General features: G+C 46.9%; 1 protein-coding gene across 1 annotated transcript in view; it reads left to right on the forward strand.

Moving 5' to 3' along the window:
• ARMH3 (armadillo like helical domain containing 3) overlaps nucleotides 1–19,884 on the forward strand; it is a 103,391-nt gene that overhangs the window by 20,077 nt on the left and 63,430 nt on the right. Inside the window, exons 7-16 of the mRNA XM_083149642.1 lie at nucleotides 11–85; nucleotides 1,969–2,055; nucleotides 3,264–3,320; nucleotides 3,436–3,479; nucleotides 3,898–3,958; nucleotides 5,327–5,373; nucleotides 8,685–8,760; nucleotides 11,896–11,989; nucleotides 15,606–15,707; nucleotides 16,850–16,908. Coding sequence (XP_083005768.1) covers nucleotides 11–85; nucleotides 1,969–2,055; nucleotides 3,264–3,320; nucleotides 3,436–3,479; nucleotides 3,898–3,958; nucleotides 5,327–5,373; nucleotides 8,685–8,760; nucleotides 11,896–11,989; nucleotides 15,606–15,707; nucleotides 16,850–16,908 — 702 coding nt within the window. The remainder of the gene's footprint in view (nucleotides 1–10; nucleotides 86–1,968; nucleotides 2,056–3,263; nucleotides 3,321–3,435; nucleotides 3,480–3,897; nucleotides 3,959–5,326; nucleotides 5,374–8,684; nucleotides 8,761–11,895; nucleotides 11,990–15,605; nucleotides 15,708–16,849; nucleotides 16,909–19,884) is intronic.

The raw sequence follows: 19,884 nt of genomic DNA on the forward strand, positions 1-19,884 counted from the left end.
TCTGTTGCAGGTGACAGACAACATCAGCCAGAATACCATTTTGGAATATGTTATGATCAACAGCATATTTGAGGCGATCTTGCAGGTATTTCCATGTCTCCCTACTGTACACATGTATCATTGTGCAAGCTCAAAAGATGGACTAAAAAAATGTTTATTTTTTTTAACATTTAAATTACAAAGGACTATACTCTGTAAGCTCTCTGTGATAGGCTACACTATATACATAAAAAATGCATAATGTGTATCTGTGCTTTAAATAAGCTAACACCCATATAATAATGATTTGCTAACGTGCATAAAGGACGGGACCTCGAGGGTTAAACTGAAAATGGAATTTATTCCTACCTAGGACCGCAACTATTTGCAGACTTGACTTTTCATTATCATTGTTAAACATGGGGATTTGCATTGACACCCTTTTGGCAAGGGGGCTGCTATGTGGTCACTGTGTAAGGTAGTGGCACTGGTGTTTCTCCTTTGGGATTGATCTGTTCTAGAGCGGAGCTGTCTGAAGCACGATCATTAAATCTTCTGATGCAGGCTGAGTGTCACATGACCTGGAGACCATCGGTCCCACTAGAGACCCATCTGCCACATGCCGTTAATTGCATTCGATGTGGGTTTGTAGATTAGAACAAGATAATTCCATCTCCCAGTAAATGAGAATGAATCAGTGCAGCCTCTGGAAACTGTACATCCATTCCTGATTAAAGCCACGGAATACTCTGGTTTTGGCTGGATGATCTGGCGAGATAGGAGGCCGGATGGGCGTCTGTGTCTGGTTATAGGCAATGACAGTTTGTATAATCTCCTTCCTATTTAGAAGTGGATCCGTTTTGTAATTACATGTAGCGCTGCGATGTAGGAACTAGCTCTATTCCCATTCTATAAATCTGCCTGAACAATGCTGTGGTGGGATAACTCCCAGCTGGACATCTCATAAGGGTCCCAATCTTCTACTAAAGCAGGGGCCACACCTCATGTCTCCCTGTGTGATATTACTGGGGCCTATTAATTATGGCATCATTTCGGCTAATTTTCAAGGGTTAGGCGCAAATATTATGTATCCCCCGAATGTAAGAAGGATGGGCCACAGTGGGTATCGCCAATACCTGCTACATTCCCTCCATTGTCGCCAGCAGCCCCCACAGGTTTTTAGGGGGATGTGATGCTGCCCCGTTTACTAACTTCTGAAAATGTCAGTAGCCCATTGTGGCCTCTGTTCTATAAATCGTGGTGCTGGCCGGGAAGAGGGGTTTCTCCGGAAGTGGCCACTGTGCAGTGCGGTCAGAGCTATCACAGATTAATGCTGGGACGTGCGCCTTTCAGGGCCCCTGTCCCTGCATGCTTTCGAATCATTAGGTCTACAGGGTGAAATGTAATAGGATGAGAGATTCAGACAGTGAGAGATTTGGTAAGAAATCTTAAGTTTTTTAAAGCGGCAATCATTTACACTGCAAAATCAAACTGGTTTTGCAGTGTAAATGATTGCCGCTTTAAAAAAAAAACCTGGAGGTTTCTTACCAAATCTCTCACTTTCTGATTCTCTCATCCTATTACATTTCCCCCCATGTGTCTAGATCGACAGTCAAAAGGTTGACCACTATTGGTCGACACAATCAAAAGGTCCTCATGAAAAAAGGATGACGTTAGTTTTTCATGATTTAGGTTTAAAAAAACGACTTTGCTCATAAGTTACCATCCACGTAGGCCTAGAGTTAGATTATATCCGCGTGTCGAGCGAGGGGACACGGTCCACTCATACGGTGTCCATGTCGACCTGTGTCGTCAGGCATCAAAAAACCCCATAAAAATTACATGGCCACCTTTTTTTCTACATCAACCCTTTTTGTGTCAACCTTTTGTAAATGTCGACCTAATGATCCCGCCCAGATCGCACTCCATAGGCAATCCATGATAACCGGGCCCCATTATGCTATAATGATATTTTTACCATTGTTCCAGATTCTGTCGAACCCCCCCAGCCGCAGGGAGCACGGATACGACTCCGTTGTGCTGCTGGCGCTGCTCGTTAACTACAGGAAATATGAGGTGAGTGGTGACCAGACCTAACATACTGTGACATAGACGAGAGGTGTCTAATCCTCTTATTGGGCAATGTTGTGGTGATAACAGATAGCAACAGCTTCATACTGTAGGTAAGTGCAGTGTCCTACAGGGCAGGACGCCCGGCGGTGATCCTGGCATGGATTTCACTGCTCGCTGTCCGGCTGGTTCGGAGTCACAACTTGCCGCTATCATGTCTGTTGCTGTAGTCGCATCTGTGGCTTTATGCTGATGCTGTGTCAGCGCTTCCCCTGGTGTATAAGCCAGCATCTGATTGTGTAAGCACCGCGAGTGCCTGCAGTACCAGCCTTCCGCCACCAGGGCTTGTACCAGCCCATGCTATGTGCAGTCCGAGTAAAAGAAATGTACACATAGTGAAATAAAGTGTAGCAAGGTTATGTATACACCAGAAGGGGGCGTCGGGGAGAGCGACTTCCGCATGCCCTGTAATCTATTGTGTTGGAAATAGTGTAAGAGGTTAGTGTGCAGCGGTCATTACATGTTGCGGGACTCATTCAGTCCTGCAGCAACACCAATTGTGCTCCCTGCTGCCCCCTTCTGGCATAAAGAAAATTTAAGGGGGAGCCGGCATTCCATGTTGGTCAGCCAAGATGGGCCGCCTGTTGCTATGCTGTATTTATTATTATTTATTAACAGTTTCTTATATAGCGTACACATATTCCATGGCGCTGTACAGAGAATATTTGAACATTCCCATCAGTCTCTGCCCCAGGGTTAATTTTTGTTGGGAGCCATTTAACCTACCTGTATATTTTTGGATTGTGGGAGGGAACCGGAGCACCCTGAGAAAACCCACGCAAGCACGGAGAGAATATACAAACTCCACACAGTTGGGGCCATGGTGGGACTCGTACCTATGACTTCAGTACTGTTAGGCAGCAATGCTAACCATTACACCGTCCGTGATGTTTTCGCGTTATCCCAGCAGAGCTTTTCACTGAAGCGCACCCAGCTCTGCAAGTGCCAGTTCCGGACTGTCGGGGGATGCTGGGATTTGTAGTTTCCCAGCAGTTTGCCCACCTGTCATGTACTGTGTATACTATGTGTCACCACGTTGTGTAACATCAGTGTGTATTACTGCCTGTAGGTACTGTAGACCTTGTCGTGTGTAACTAGGCTTCTCCCAGCCACAGTAACACCGTGATCCGGCTTTCTGTTTCCATTCTCTCCAGTCTGTGAACCCGTACATTGTGAAGTTGTCTATTGTGGATGATGAGGGAACACTGAACGTGAGTGAGACGTGATCTTCTCTCCTACCCATTATCCCTTCTTCCTCTTCATGGCATGATATATGTCCTCATTCATCTATGTGTATTGACTTTTTTTTCCCTTATCTTATTTTAGGGGATGGGACTGGTAATAGCCCGTGCGCTGTTTGAATACAACACGTATGTACACTTAAATATGTCAGCTTGTGTGTGTTTCGTGCGGCCTGGTACCTAGTGTACTGACTGTCCTGAGATCACTACAGAGGTCAACCCTTCTGTCTGTCCACTTGCCGCACTCAGCGATCCTGCTGCCTGCCAACTCTTTACTCTAACTTTCACTAGACTGACACCTGAGATCTGATTGGTTCCACCTTGCAGTAGACTGATGGAACCTGATATCTGATTGGTTCCTGCTTGCACTAGGCTGACGGAACCTGAGATCTGTTGGGTTCCTATTTGCACTAGAATAATAGAACATGAGATCTAATTGGTTCTTTTTGAATACAGAATGCTATGTGCCCCAAGTTGATAAGGAATCGGGTTGGCAGGATTCCATTCGGTCTGCATGAAATGTGTTCGTTTGGGTTTTCTCTTTCAGACAATACAGGGACAAGCAGGAAGAAAACCAGACCGGGTTCTTTTCTGCCCTAACGAGTATGGTGAGTACTATGGACCTTATTCTGGTTGACTCGCAAAACTGCAAATTTCCTCTCTGGTGTCTCACATCTACGAGCGCCCTGTGCGGGAAGCTGACATCCACTGTCGTCAGCTGCCTGCCCCCCGCACCCACATCACCGACGCATTAGCATGGTAACGCCCGTAAAATGCTGGGCATTCCCATGGGCACGTCCCTTCACTGCCACCCCCCCACACCCGCACTGCTAGGGGTGAATGGGACGGCGAACAAGCATTGGCCAGGCTAGAGTAGATCCCATTGGCCAGGCTAGAGTAGCTCAGGGTTGCCTACCCTCCCGGAATGGCTAGGAGGGTCCCGGAAATCGGGTCCCCCTCCCGATCCCCCGGAAAGGCTAGTAATCCTCCCGCATATCCCCCCATCTCTCGCGATGTCTCCCTTGGCGGGGAGGTCCGCGGGTAAAATGCCGCGATAGCCCCTCCCCGCAGTGCAATGCCTGAAATACCTGCATTGCACGGCGGGGGGTGGGGCTAAAATGATGCGACGCTGCAGGCACGCCCCCCCAAACAGGCCAGTATCTATATGGCCCCGCCCCGAACAGCCTCTTTTTCACTCCCGGATATGGCCCCGCCCCCCTACCTAACAGAGCTGGCTGCCCTCTCCCGGAGAGGGCAGCTCATAAGTCGGCAAGTATGGAGTAGCTGTGACAGTGTTGCTTGCTGTGACACATCCCACCGCTGAGATTCTAGGTTCAGATTGGGGAAGCTGCACCCAGACATCAGAGTATTGGTGGCGGGAGCCTGGAATTACTATTGTTTCATTGATCAGGGCCCAGAGCTCGCCTCCTGAATTATGTACTGTTAGTCCTAACGTATCAATGGAAGCAAATTGCAAAGCATTCTTATGCAGTGGATAATTTGGGGTGAAGACATCTTTAAGGACCCCTATGTGTAGGGATCGCTCATGTCAGTTTGTCCAGAAAGTTTGAATCGTCGCTGTTATCCTCTTAAAGCTGTGTACACAATCTTCGATTTTTCCCTGAAACCTAATCAAAATCAAATGGTTTTAAGGACCACTTTCGACTGCCATTCGATTTGATGCGCGCTCCCGTTTTCTCTACATCAAAAAGAAAAATAGACTTTGTAGCCAAGGAAATATCGAATTTAATCCAGTTAATTGAATGTGTACACTGTGCCTTGAATGTAAATCGAAATCGATATCAAATACAAAAGTGCAGATCGATTGTGAAAATCAAAGGCAAAATCGAAAGGTGGTGGAGAGGGGAAATCGGAATCAAAGCGAAAGCAAATCGATGCCTCTGCACGCACCTTGATAAAGTTTTGTCATTTAAACACTGGGCTTGTTAAGCTTGCAATTCTGTCTGTGTCCACAGGTGGGCAGTATGTTCATAGCCGATGCCGATGAGAAGATATCTGTGCAGTGAGTACTCTCCATATTGTTTGTGTTCATTGTGACTAAAACAAAGCGATGAGAAAACAAACATATTTTTTTTTCATAAGTAAAAAACAGCAATCGTAATTGTAGCACGGGCTTGTAGATAATTGGAGTTATTGGCGTGTTGTGGGTCGGGCATACTCAACAATTTCTGCTATTCTTTATTGAGAATCATGACCTGATGTTCTTGAACTACAATACCCAGCATCCCTTGACCGTGTGTTTGCCCTTGGGTGATTTAGAGACTGTATAGTGTCAACTGAATGATGACTCTTATCTGATACTAGTTAAAAGCCAATCAAAATGACGATTTCTGCAATGTACGCTCACTTTGAGCTGTGATAGCTTTTACTTTCACTTTGAGCTGTGAGAGTTTTTAGCTACAATCTGTCTTCACAGCTCCATATACAGAAAGTTTAAAACCGATCAGTGTCCCTGCAAAACTATTTATTCACTTTCTGTTAAGGAATAATCAGCCGTTCCATCTGTTAAGATAGAATGGCTGATTAGCGATAGATGATAGTTTAAAGCAGTAATGGGGAACCATTGTTGCTAAACTACACATCCCAGCATGCACTGCAACAGTTTTAGCATTGGCCAAATATCAAAACTGTAGCAGGGCATGCTGGGATGGATAGTTCAACAACTGGAGCGCAAGAGGTTCCCCATCACTGGTTCAAAGTGATGAAGAAAAATCCAGTAAAAGAAATCTTTAAATATAATGGTGGGAGATGGGCTTATAAAAGGTCATAAGAAACCAGGCCGTGGGGTAATACTTCTGCAGGCCGTGGGGTAATACTTCTGCAGGCCGTGGGTTAATGCTTCTGCAGGCCGTGGGGTAATACTTCTGCAGGCCGTGGGGTAATACTTCTGCAGGCCGTGGGGTAATACTTCTGTAGGCCGTGGGGTAATGCTTCTGCAGGCCGTGGGGTAATACTTCTGCAGGCCGTGGGTTAATGCTTCTGCAGACCGTGGGGTAATACTTCTGCAGGCCGTGGGGTAATACTTCTGTAGGCCGTGGGGTAATGCTTCTGCAGGCCGTGGGGTAATACTTCTGCAGGCCGTGGGTTAATGCTTCTGCAGGCCGTGGGGTAATGCTTCTGCAGGCCGTGGGGTAATGCTGCTGCAGGCCGTGGGGTAATACTTCTGCAGGCCGTGGGGTAATACTTCTGCAGGCCGTGGGGTAATGCTTCGGCAGGCCGTGGGGTAATGCTTCGGCAGGCCTTGGGGTAATACTGCTGCAGGCCGTGGGGTAATGCGTCTGCAGGCCGTGGGGTAATACTTCGGCAGGCCGTGGGGTAATACTTCGGCAGGCCGTGGGGTAATACTGCTGCAGGCCGTGGGGTAATACTTCTGCAGGCCGTGGGGTAATGCTTCGGCAGGCCGTGGGGTAATGCTTCGGCAGGCCTTGGGGTAATACTGCTGCAGGCCGTGGGGTAATGCTTCTGCAGGCCGTGGGGTAATACTTCGGCAGGCCGTGGGGTAATACTTCGGCAGGCCGTGGGGTAATACTGCTGCAGGCCGTGGGGTAATACTTCTGCAGGCCGTGGGGTAATGCTTCTGCAGGCCGTGGGGTAATACTTCTGCAGGCCGTGGGGTAATGCTTCGGCAGGCCGTGGGGTAATGCTTCGGCAGGCCTTGGGGTAATACTTCTGCAGGCCGTGGGGTAATGCTTCTGCAGGCCGTGGGGTAATACTTCTGCAGGCCGTGGGGTAATACTTCTGCAGGCCGTGGGGTAATACTTCTGCAGGCCGTGGGGTAATACTTCGGCAGGCCGTGGGGTAATGCTTCGGCAGGCCTTGGGGTAATACTTCTGCAGGCCGTGGGGTAATGCTTCTGCAGGCCGTGGGGTAATGCTTCTGCAGGCCGTGGGGTAATACTTCTGCAGGCCGTGGGGTAATACTTCTGCAGGCCGTGGGGTAATACTTCTGCAGGCCGTGGGGTAATGCTTCGGCAGGCCGTGGGGTAATGCTTCGGCAGGCCGTGGGGTAATGCTTCGGCAGGCCTTGGGGTAATGCTTCTGCAGGCCGTGGGGTAATACTTCGGCAGGCCGTGGGGTAATACTTCGGCAGGCCGTGGGGTAATACTTCGGCAGGCCGTGGGGTAATACTGCTGCAGGCCGTGGGGTAATACTGCTGCAGGCCGTGGGGTAATATTTTGCAGGCCGTGGGGTAATACTGCTGCAGGCCGTGGGGTAATACTGCTGCAGGCCGTGGGGTAATACTTCGGCAGGCCGTGGGGTAATACTTCGGCAGGCCGTGGGGTAATACTGCTGCATATCATGCAGGTAGGTTTAACGGGTAAAGAGTTTGATGGATTAAGTTGTAAAAAAATAATAATAAGTTAGCTTTTATCAAGTGAATTCTTTAAACTTTTAGCTAACGGCTTATTGGTCGCTATGATCCAATGCTCCCATTGGTCTGCGTCTTTTCCATGCTAATTTAATTTATTGCCAATTAAGCGCAACTGGATTAATTGCTGTATGAAATGGGAACACTTCTCAAAGTACATGTAAGTGAGTTTGTTGGGATTTCCGTACTTGTTTTGGGTACAAGCCGTTTAACGCATTATGCGGGCTGACCACACGGTGCTCTAACACAGTCGCGTTTGAGGACCTGAGATCATTCATCTTACAAGACTCTGCGGGTGGTATTCAATTGTTTATTACTAGCATCTCTGCTCACTATCCCCGGGGGCTGGTGAGCTGAAATGCGCAAATGCATGGCTAAACCACACCATAATGAGCGCTGTATGCCCCCAAAAATAGATCAATTAAATACCGCCCTACGGTCTCCCGTCATTATAGACGGGAGATCTGGCGCGATATAACAATGGAATACCACCATTTGTGTATGCCAGAGTTTACGCCATTACAGACCAGGTTTTAAGGATGTCTGTGGTTGAGCATAGGTAATTTAGGGGCAGATTTATTAAGCTCAGTGAAGTGATAAAGTGTCTAGATTTTATCACCGGCCAATCAGTTCCTACCTGTCATTTTTCAAACCCAGCCTGTAACTTCACAGGTAGGAGCTGATTGGCCGGTGATAAAAACCAGATAATTTATCACTTCTCCGAGCTTAATAAATCTGCTCCTTAGTACCTTGATCTATTCGATTTAACCATCTGGTATCAAGCATGGATATCCTTATAATGTGGACAGCAAGGGCGGAGTTTGGGATATTGTGACGTATGTGGTACCATAGGAATTGTGTTATGTTTTTCTGCAGTTTAATTTGCTCTGTGTTTGGTGGTTTATCTTCTATATTGTGTAACTGTCCCTGTGCCGTTTTGAACAGAACGAACGAGGCCATCTTATTAGCACTTTATGAAGCCGTGCATCTGAATCGGAACTTCATTACTGTGTTGGCGCAGGTGAGTTCATCCTTATGCATGATCATATTGGTGGTTTATGTCATTATGTTGTCTTTTTATGTATAATAAATTCCTTTCCATAACGATTCGTCTTCCGTCAGACCAATAGGAAACACATTGGTATAAGGACATGCCCACTACAGTGTAAAGAATCAAATTCAGGATTCTCTCTAAAGGTGCCCATACCTGGTGCGTTTGCACCGTGTGATGCGGCCCGTGGGCATCTCATCGCACAGTACAAATAGGATGTGCTGCCATACTTTTTGTTCTGCCCTCGGATCGCACGCAAATCACATGCGTTGCGATGCGATCCAGCCCATAATGGGTGCGATCATCGCACCGTGTATGGGCACCTTAAGGCAAGCACACTGGACCAACTGTCAATCATTCCGACTTCACTGACACGTCCTCTTGAGCCCAGAACCAGCCAATTCAAGAGCCCGCACACTGCAATCTAGCTTAAGACTGAACAATCTATCTCATCGCTTGGGCACATGCGATTTATCGTTGCTCATGAACACACTAAAACAACCTTCCTGCCACTCCTTTCTAGGCAGTGGTTTGAAGGCGACATTAAATTGGTCCGACGTATCGTTTGTCGCCTGGGTCGGCATAAGCACTGCACAATAGGCAACAAACCACCAGTGGCATCGCTAGGTTAGCTGTGCAGCTCATCAAACTGGAGGGCCGCACATGTGACCATGGCAGCGCGCATATTGAGCGTTCACACTGAGCGATGTATATGTATATCGGATCCACCCGATGTTTACCCAGATAATCGATTTTATTACCTTGTGTGGTCTTTATGCCTTTATTTGCAAATCTCCTAAATTGTACAGCACTAGAAAATACACAAGTACTATATATATATATATATATATATATATATATATATATATATATATATATATATATATATATATATATATATATATATACTGGAATGAGACGACGGCACTCGTAGGACTTTCAAACAAACTTGTGTATTCAAAATAATGACCAACGTTTCGAGGTGCTTACACCCCTTTGTCAAGGTACAAACAAAGGGGTGTAAGCACCTCGAAACGTTGGTCATTATTTTGAATACACAAGTTTGTTTGAAAGTCCTACAAGTGCCGTCGTCTCATTCCAGCATCTCTATTTCTACCAACGGGCACCGGGGCCCCAGGACCCATAACAGGAGTGCCGGCACCTGCTATATATATATATATATTATAGACCTACTTGTAGATGCTGGTAGACATAGTATACTCTGAGTTATATATCCGCCCACCTTGGGTACATACTGTACACTCTCCTCCCCTTCCCTTCCTAGTCTTTTTCCTATCTCCAGTGTGGAGTAGCTTTGTTTGGTTTTCTGAGGCGTACCTCGTTTCATGCCCAGCATTATGCGCCTCCGTGTAGCCGCTGCTGGAAGAGGTGGCCTCCGGGGGAAGAAGGTATTCCCTGCTTTATGCAGTGGTCATAGCCGGCCAGTGTTTGTGGCTGCAGCGCTTCTATCACGCTGTCTGTTTTCCGTCCACTGCGCTTGTCAGCATTCACGCGGGTGGGTTGGAGGACACGCTCAGTTTGTCCTGCCCGCAGCGCTTGTTAGCCCTGCAGGTGGGCGGGCTGGTAAGTGCGTCGGATGCCGGAAGAAGTGCGGAAGTTGCAGACCTTTGGGGAACAAGAACACCTGCAAGAAAAAACAAAAAAACTGTGAAACGTGATAAATCCAACCTTTCTTCCTAAAGTTGTATCTGACTTTTTGATTTAAATCCAAGAGGTGCCTCAGGTAGACTTGATGGCGTTCTTTCCAAATCCAAAGAATGAGGACAAAGAAAACTGACATATGCTAGATGTTCTGAGAACAATTTCTATATATCTGCGAAGAGTAGAAGATATAAGAAAAATGAAACCTCTGTTCACCTTAGGGCCCCCATACACTGGCCCACTTTGTCCTAAGGACAAATCGGGCCAGTGTATGTCTTAAGCATGTAATACTCCTGGGGAGCTGCTGCGGGGAAGGGCGGGCAAAGGCCAGCTTGTGGTGGTGGTGGGTAGCGGGGTCCGTCTGAGCGACGGTTGGGAGGTTTCAGCTTGTATCGGCATTTTGCCAGGTAGCGGGTATGCAGCTGCTGAATATTTTGAAATGACTGGCTGGAAGTTGATTGGCTGAGACTCTCCGCCAATCAACGTCTGGCCAGTCATTCCAAAATATTCAGCAGCCGCATCCTGCCGCCCGGTGAAATGCCGCTACAAGCTCCAACCGCCGCTCGGATAGACCCCGCTGCATGCCGCCGCCACCACCACCACCGCTGCACGGGGAAGGAGGTCCCAGGTTGGGTGGCCAGCAGATCCTACCACTGGCTCGGGAAAACTGTGCTTGAACATGCTGTATTATGAATTGATTATTTTCGAAGCATGAAATTGTCCGTGTTTTTTATCACCCCTCCCCCCCTTGAATGCTTTGGTATTTCCCAAAGTAATGGCTGCCATGGAGGTTGACACAAATTGGGTCGGCCACTGAAGGTCGACAGCTGAAATAGGTCGACATGGCACACACAGCATTAGCACCATGCCCACAAAGCACTGACAACACACAAATACATCCCTGTACACTCTCACACAGCATCGCCCCACCACATCCACACAGCACTGGCACCACACCCACACAGCACTGAACACGCCCACACAGCACTGGCACCACACCCACACAGCACTGAACACGCCCATACAGCACTGGCACCACACCCACACAGCACTGAACACGCCCACACAGCACAGAACACTCCCACACAATACTCCCCACAATGAGCATATGTTTATCTCTGCATCGTTCCCTGTGTGTACTCTACATATCCAGCTAATTAAATGTGTCACACGGAACCCATTCACTGCAGTCTTCCTGTGTGTGACATCATTCCAACAAGTAAGGATCCATTATACCAGCATAGGTTAGTGCTACAGCTGACAAATGATTCTTCCTATATAAATGGGGGTTATTCTTATGCTGTGTGTGTGTGTGTGAGACATATGGCGTATACTATATATATTTTTTGTATTTAATCTGTTTTTATTGGAAATATCAAGTAAACAATACAAAATGTCCTTTTGTGTATCCTAATATTTACCCTTTCTTCCATTTGCGTTTAGAGTCATCCTGAGATGGGGTTAGTGACCGTTCCAATCAGCCCCGTTCCTACTACACCAACCACCCCGCTGGGTACGACGCCGCCCTCCTCAGATGGTACAATCTGTTTATAACACCTTATTGTGTTTGTTCTCTGCCCCTGTATTACCCTCTGTATGTGTTTTTGTAATTGCATTTAACCGTTTTCACATTTAACCCCACAATGTAGAGAAGTGACGAGTTCTGTTACTTGTAAACTTTCCACCAATCAGACTCTCATCCTATCTCGTAAAAAAAAAATGTTTTTCTTTCCCAAAATGTTTAAATCTTACTCTTTCCAGCTTCTCTATTATTCTGGTTTTAATGTTTAGTAATATAAAATGTGATCCTATAGACAGGAAGATGGCTGGGAATGAGCGCAGGCCGTTTCTTTCTTTGATTTAATTACAATGTTCTGTAGCTCTGTATTTGGAGGAGAATTTATGTAGATGTCGGAGCATTTGTATAAATACACTGCCCTGCTTTATGGCTCTGCCAAGAGATGTTCCCTCCGCAGATTTATACACTACCAACTCCACCAGCTTCATGCCTGGCATATTCAATTGCAGCGAGTTCGGTGTGTTCTGTACAGTTCTGTCTCTTCCGTAGGGTAAGCTGCAAACTGTGCTAGGTCTGTATAATGATTCCTTGTGATACTAATATATATATTTGTATTCTAGTCTTAAGGCCCGGTGAAGGTTTATGCTTATGCAATTCTCAAAAGTTTTGTAAAGTTAAAATTTTGTTTTTGTGTTGTATTTAGTGCCGTCAGGGGGGTACTTTTTGCCTGGGTCTGTTGGAGGAGCCCGGGTCCCATGACCCCCTTCCCCACTGCATAGACCGCTGAATAGAGAGCAAAGGCTGTCGCAGCAGCACAGCCTCTCTCCGCCGCTCAGCATAAGCTGCACAGTGCCATGTGCTGAACGAGGGAGAAAGGCAGCAGCAGTCTGTGTGCCGATACACAGACCGCACCTCCTTACAGGGGTGTGGCCACGCCTCATCCTGTTGGCCATGCCCCTCCCATTTACCACTGCTCTTTTATCAGAGCCCGGTGGCGCTTTCATTGACCCTGGATTTATTCAGAAATTATATACGGGTACACTCCAAAACCGGTGGTTTGCTGAGATATCCTGCACATTGTAATCAATAAATAGGCCTGATAATATTATTCACACTTGGGGATACCAGATTTTATAAATAGCTGCCCCAATCCTCTAGTGCACCAACAGCTCACACTGTGGACTCCTGGTGCCTCCATTCCTCATCTCCTGATTTACTTTGTGCTGCTGGGGACCCTTCTCCTACCACTATATAACTATTAGTCTGTTGCTTCCTGCTGCCTCCATTCCCCTCCTCACATCATGTCACTGCCCCTGTCACATGCAGCCCTGTCCTCACTGACACATCACTCATCTCCTGATATTCTCTGTGCTGCTGGGGACCCTGCTCCTCCCACTATAGAAACGCTCAGTCTGTGGCTTCCTGCTGCCCCCATTCCCCTCCTCACATCATGTCACTGCCCCTGTCACATGCAGCCCTGTCCTCACTGACACATCACTCATCTCCTGATATACTCTGTGCTACTGGGGACCCTGCTCCTACCACTATATAACTCTCAGTCTATGTCTTCCTGCTGCCTCCATTCCCCTCCTCACATCATGCACTGCCCCTGTCAAATGCAGCCCTGTCCTCACTGACACACATCACTCATCTCCTGATATACTCTGTGCTGCTGGGGGACCCTGCTCCTCCCACTATATAACTCTCAGCCTGTGGCTTACTGCTGCCTCCAGTCCCCTCCTCACATCATGTCACTGCCCCTGTCACATGGAGCACTTTCCTCACTGACACATCACTCATCTCCTGATATACTCTGTGCTGCTGGGGGACCCTGCTCCTCTCACTATATAACTCTCAGTCTGTGGCTTCCTGCTGGCTTCATTCCCCTCCTCACATCATGTCACTGCCCCTGTCACATGTAAGTTCGATTCTGTTCCTAGTCTGGTAATTGTCTTCCTTCGTTAGGATCGGGACACTCGTATTCATTAAGGATGCTGATTGTTTTGTTCTCCGTTTAGGCTGAGAGTATACTCTGCGTTATTTAGGTTACTGATGCTCCTATTTATTTACGGCGGAGATTCTCCTGGGAATTCTCTTATGTATTAATGCTGGCAGTTCCCTTATACCATAAGTGTTCTTTCATTTATTCTGGAGAGTCTATTATTTATTTTACATTTGCGAGTCCCTTGTTTAGGGATGACCGGTCTATTGTTTTGGAAGCCTGTTGTTTCGCTTATATATATTCCATTTATTTATGCTCGCCCTTTTTTATTTGTTTATTCTGGTAATTCCTTTGGTGCGTCTACACGATTCGATTCCGTTTTCGATTGGATTTCTATTAGATACAGACTATTCGACCTGCTCTGAAGTCTCCTTTTCGACACCGGCTTTAGCCAGGAGATGGACATCGAATCGAATGTTGCAGTGAACACATTAGATTTCCACTTTCTACTAATAGATTCCGACTATATAGTCTTGGCTGCCAAGACTATTTTTCTATTCGATTTACACTACATCGGGAGCGCGACGAATGTAGAAAAACCATTCGATGCCCATACGATTTTCTATAAGCAAAATCCAATAGAAAAATATTGCATATCTCACCATGTGTGCGCCCTATTACTTTATAGGCTGCTGTTTGGTTTTTTCAGGCACATTTGGGTGTTCGGCCACATTTGGACATTCGGGTATTCAGGCTTTTTGGCCCATTTGGGTTGGCGGTTATTTGGGAGTTGGGGCACTGGGGGTGTTTGGGTGCTCAGGATTTCTGCAGAGTTGCCAAACCTGATTGTACCTGAATTGAGCTCACAGTGTGACATGCTCTGCAAGCGTCCTTTCCGCAAAAAAATTATATACATTTTATATAATTGTGTACAACGTACGTATATACAGTATAATATATATGTATAGTGTTGCCTAACGCTTGTGGCGCCTTAGAAATAATAATAATAATAGTAAATTAATAAACAATTAAACAATAATTACTGTATAGTGTGCTGATGATAACATGAAAATGATCTGCAAATGCCAATTCTCATTTGCCAGATTCAAACTACTGTAACTGTTCAATTCTACTGTGTAGCGAATTACGGTACAGTTCCTACAGGCAATCGGCAGCATCCGCGACAGACTTCATTTGCAACTTAACGCATGCGCAGGATAGTTTGGGGAAAGCGACATCTGGTGTACAGAACGTGTTATTACACTCTCTGGCTTTTCTAGTGCTGCTTTGCGAGATGACTTAAGAAAGCATTATGCAACTTAAAACGCCAAGAAGCGACACAACAGAGTGCGAGTTGAAAGGCGCGATACATGGCTTGCGTACACTAGATGTAATAAAACACATCTGTATTGGTTGGATGTTACAGGTTTTTTCTGAATCAGGCTTGGTTTACCTTATTGAACCTGGAATTAGTGTCTTCCTTTAGGGTGCAGTAAATGCCTAAAGGCTAGTATTGGATACACTAATCGTACACCAATAAGACCCCTTCCATCAGATTGTCACACATTGTGCATACGATTTATTATAATAATGTATTAGTCGCGTGCCTTGATGCCATGTTTCTGCGTAATCATGTTTTGAATCCTTATTATGAAAACGTAAACCATTAATCATCCTATTTATTTACTGCAGTGATCGGCCCGACGGAACTTCCCCTCGACGCTGATGTACAGACGAGTAATCTGCTCATTACCTTCCTGAAATACAGCTCCCTCGTCATGCAAGACACAAAAGGTAAACACTGGGAATAGGGCGTCACGCCGGCAGTCATGCTGAACAAACGGGCATCCGCCGGCGAGTTCTGTATATGGCAGTGTGGAGCTGCTTTGCACTGTGATTCCCCTGACACAGTGTGTCATCTAATCACAACCGTGTGACCAGGGTGACACATCGTCATCCTCCTACCTGTCATTTATCTGTGTGCTTCTTTTTACCGCCAGAATTTTTGTATTCAGTATTTTATTGTGTACCTGCCATAGCTTCCTATACCGCTGCCCACCAGGGGAGTAAACATAATGTTTTATCTGTCAACATTCCGTCGGTGCTTTTCATCCATATTGTTATATCATTTTATCAAACTAGTTTCTCCTTAAATTCCCTTATATACGACACAGAGCTCCTCCCTGTGTTACATTGTACACAGTGCCTGGAGTTTGCCTGCCAGCTATAAAATACAAGGTGTGCTGTATGATTATATAAAGGCATGCCTGAAAAGCATGGGTATATGCTTCTTTTTGTCTGAGCCGCCAAGTGTAACCGTCAGCTCTGTCAAAGAGGAACTTTAAGCGCAGTTGTGTCACTGTAGCCCTTTAATGTGACAATAAATGCAGTATGCAAAGACGGCTGTGTTCACCTCCCAGAGCTGCGCTCTTCTGTTGTTGTGCAGGGGGGACATAATCACCTCCCATTAGTAGGAGAGGTCAGTCATGGGTAGTATTCAGTGCGGCCTGCGAGGGGGTTAAACAGCGAGGATTGCAGATAACCAGCGATCCTCGCTGTTTAACCCCCTCGCCAGCGGCTCACCTTATTCAACGTTCTGGGGAAATCCTCGTCGTCACAGGACGGCGAGAATTCCCCAAAACAGCGAGACCCGCGGCTAATGCAGAAAACTCACTGTATTTAGCCGCGAGTCTCGCTGCTTCTGGAGCCACATACGCCAATTCCCCCTCGCTCAAAAAACGGAGCCAGGGGGAATTGGCGTATGAAGGGGGTGCGTTGAATACTGACAGGGTGAGTGGTGACAGCGAGCAGGAAGCCCTGCTCGCTGACGCCGCTTGCCCACGGCATTGAATACACCTCTATGTCACCAGAGCGTATAACAATAGATGGCGTCTATGGTGCGTCCTACTCATCATTGCCTCTATTCTCTGTTGTAGATGAACATCGACTTAATAGTGGCAAACTCTGTCTCATCATCCTGACCTGCATCGCCGAGGTAAGGCTGACTTTCTTATACTTTACAATGAATGAATACTATGGGGGGAATTACAGTTGTTTAATGAGTGCCCACCACTAGAGGGCGCCGTCCGCAGCACTTCTGTTGTGCTGCCATATTGGGCACGCATGCTGCCGACGCTATACATGACCAGAATGTTCTCTGTTTCTTTCTTTACTCACGTTACCTCAGGCGTGGCTAAACTATGGCCCTCCAGCTGTTGTGAAACTACAAGTCCCATCATGCCTTGCCACAGTTTTGTTATTTGGGAATGCTTAAGTTATGGCAAAGCATGCTGGGATGTGTAGTTTCACAACAGCTGGAGGGCCGCAGTTTGGCCATGCCTGGCTTACATGATCCGTGCACGACAAAAAAGGAGAATTGTGCACTACAGTAGTGTCACATACATTTCTGTCACACTAGAGTTGCTCAGTGTATAAGATAACAAATATTTCTTGGAACTCGTCCATTCCTATGAGAGACAATGACTTATTTAATAAAGCACATTTAACTACAGATGTGTCCTCATACATCTAGCCTCAATACACCACGCAGTGAGCGAGCTGACCGGTCCCATGCAACGCCACCAGTGCCGGGAACCTTTTTGGCGAAATGACATCTTTAGTTGCAACTCGATGTGACTAGAACACACCGGGAGACTTTGTAGATTCATTTGATATGTGACACTTGTATATCCGTCAGATGATAAATACAAAAACTCAGTGGCTGATTTAGGGTGGGGCGCACACGGGCATGTGCCCCCTGTCATTTCTGTCACTTTTTTATTTTTACTGTAATAGAGCCGGTTGGACCTTCCTGTGCTGTCGCAGGTGCACAGGACCTGATGCAGCCCGGCGCTCTCGCCGCAGGAACCACTGCAGCTCGCCCTGATGACAGGAGGTCCCGCAGCTGCCTTAGGCACCTTTAGGGGGGGGGGGGGGGGGGTGGGGGTGGTTATGAGTGTTCATTACAACATGTTGATACATGTGTTGTGAGTGGGGAGAGGTGTCTTAACCCTCTCTCTCTTCCTCCCCTCTCATCTCTGCTTTCCTCTCCTCTCTCACTCTCCCTGCTCTCTCTCATTCTCCTTCTTGCTCTCTTTCCGCTCTCCTTCTCTCTCCATACTCGCATTTTATCTTTCTCTCTTCTCTCCACTCTCTATCCACACTCCTCTCTGCAACCTCTCTCTCTCTATGCTTTCCTCTCTCTTTCTCTATGCCAGGCATGTCCAAACTGCTGCCCTCCAGCTGTTGTGAAACTACACATCCCAGCATGCCTTGCAATCATTTTAGCATTCCCTAATAGAAAAACTGTGGCAAGGCATGATGGGCTTGTAGTTTCACAATATCTGGAGGGCTATAGTTTGGACATGCCTGCTCTCTGCTCTCACCGCTCTCCTTCACTCTCTTTCCTCTCCATGCTCTCTCTGCTGACCTCTCTGCTCTCTCTCTCCGCTCTCTCTCATTCTCCTTCACTGTCTTTCTCCACTCTCCTTCCTCTCCCTTTCTCGGTCTCTCTCCTTTTCTCGGTCTCTCTCCTCCTCTCACACTGGGGATTATTCTGGTTGGTTTGCAAAAGCAAATTCCTTCTTTAATGGACAAAACCATGCTACACTGCAGGTGTGGCTGATGTAACATGTCTCTTTATCTTTCTTTGCTCTCCTCTCTGCAATCTCCACTCTACTCTCCTTCCACACTGTCCTCTCTCTACTCACTCTCCTGCTTTCTCTTACTGTACTTCTCTCTCTGCACTCCTGCTTTCTCTTATGGCACTCCGCTCGTACTCTCTCCCTCCCTTTCTCTCTCCTTTCATTTCTTTCTCTCTCTCCCTCCCTTTCCCCCCCCTCTCTCTCTCTCTCTCTCTCCCCCCCCCGTTCTTTCTCCCTTTCTCCCCCCTCTTTGTCTCCTCTTAGCTCTTGTATTAAACCCCCATGTTTTTTCTACCTTTCTCCCCACTCATGCTTTCCCTTTAAGTCCCAGTGAACCCTTTCAGCCCAATTTTCTGCCAGATACCATCTGCCTCTCCACATCATCCACTGCGTCTCCCTATTACCCACTCCTTTTCCCTCTCCCTGTTACCCTCACCTTGTTCTCCACTACTTGTCAGTCTCTCCTTGCTTGTTGTCCTCTCTCTGTCATTCTCTATCCCCAATTTTCCAGTATCCTGTGAGGCCACACCCTCTGCAGTGAAGCCACACCCTTTTTCTGAGAGCGCGTGCACCCTGGCACCAATAAACCTCCCCCCTACCCAATCCCCTATTATGATGCACCCCCTGTCATTTTCTTCTGGATCCGCCCTTGAAAACACTTACAAATGCAAAATCAATTAGAAGAAAATAAAAGATAATAAACACAGTATGAGTGTAACTTATCTGGCAGCTGATAACATGTTTTCTGGCTCAACGGCTTCATTTTTCTTTTTATTGATTGCCTTTTTTATGGGTTTGACTTTTTCGTTCTAGCAGCCGTGATAAATGTATTTTATTTTTTTCTATTAAAAGAGACATTGTCTGTTTATAGGAATTGACTGGCAATGACAGGCGGTGATGTGACATCTCCCACCGCAGTATTTACATTATATCAGTGGAAACCATTCGCAGTCTTTTAAAACTCCTCACAGAAGTTTACATTCAAATGACTAAAACTCTCATAACAGTAAATCATCTGGCCTTACCCTGGATATCCTTAAATCCTGACCTGTTATGCAAGTGATCAAGAGGGTTGGGGTAGATTACATTTGATCAGCGGAAGAGAGCCCCTGCTGCTACAACTTCCCACCGGTTCCTGGGTCCCGGTGCGTGCATGAAGAAACTGACAGGCCCCGGGACCGGAGTATGCGCAGTCAGCGCCGTGCAACTACGCATGTGCATACTTCCGGCTTCTATGGACTGCGCCGACTGCAGCCCATAGAAGTCAAATTGTGCTGCACGCAAGGCAGGAAGGGGCTTCCTACCGGAAGCCAGCTCACTTCCTATAG

The sequence above is a fragment of the Crinia signifera genome, chromosome 6, assembly GCF_055691185.1.
Source record: "Crinia signifera chromosome 6, ASM5569118v1, whole genome shotgun sequence".
Classification (NCBI taxonomy): Eukaryota; Metazoa; Chordata; class Amphibia; order Anura; family Myobatrachidae; genus Crinia; species Crinia signifera.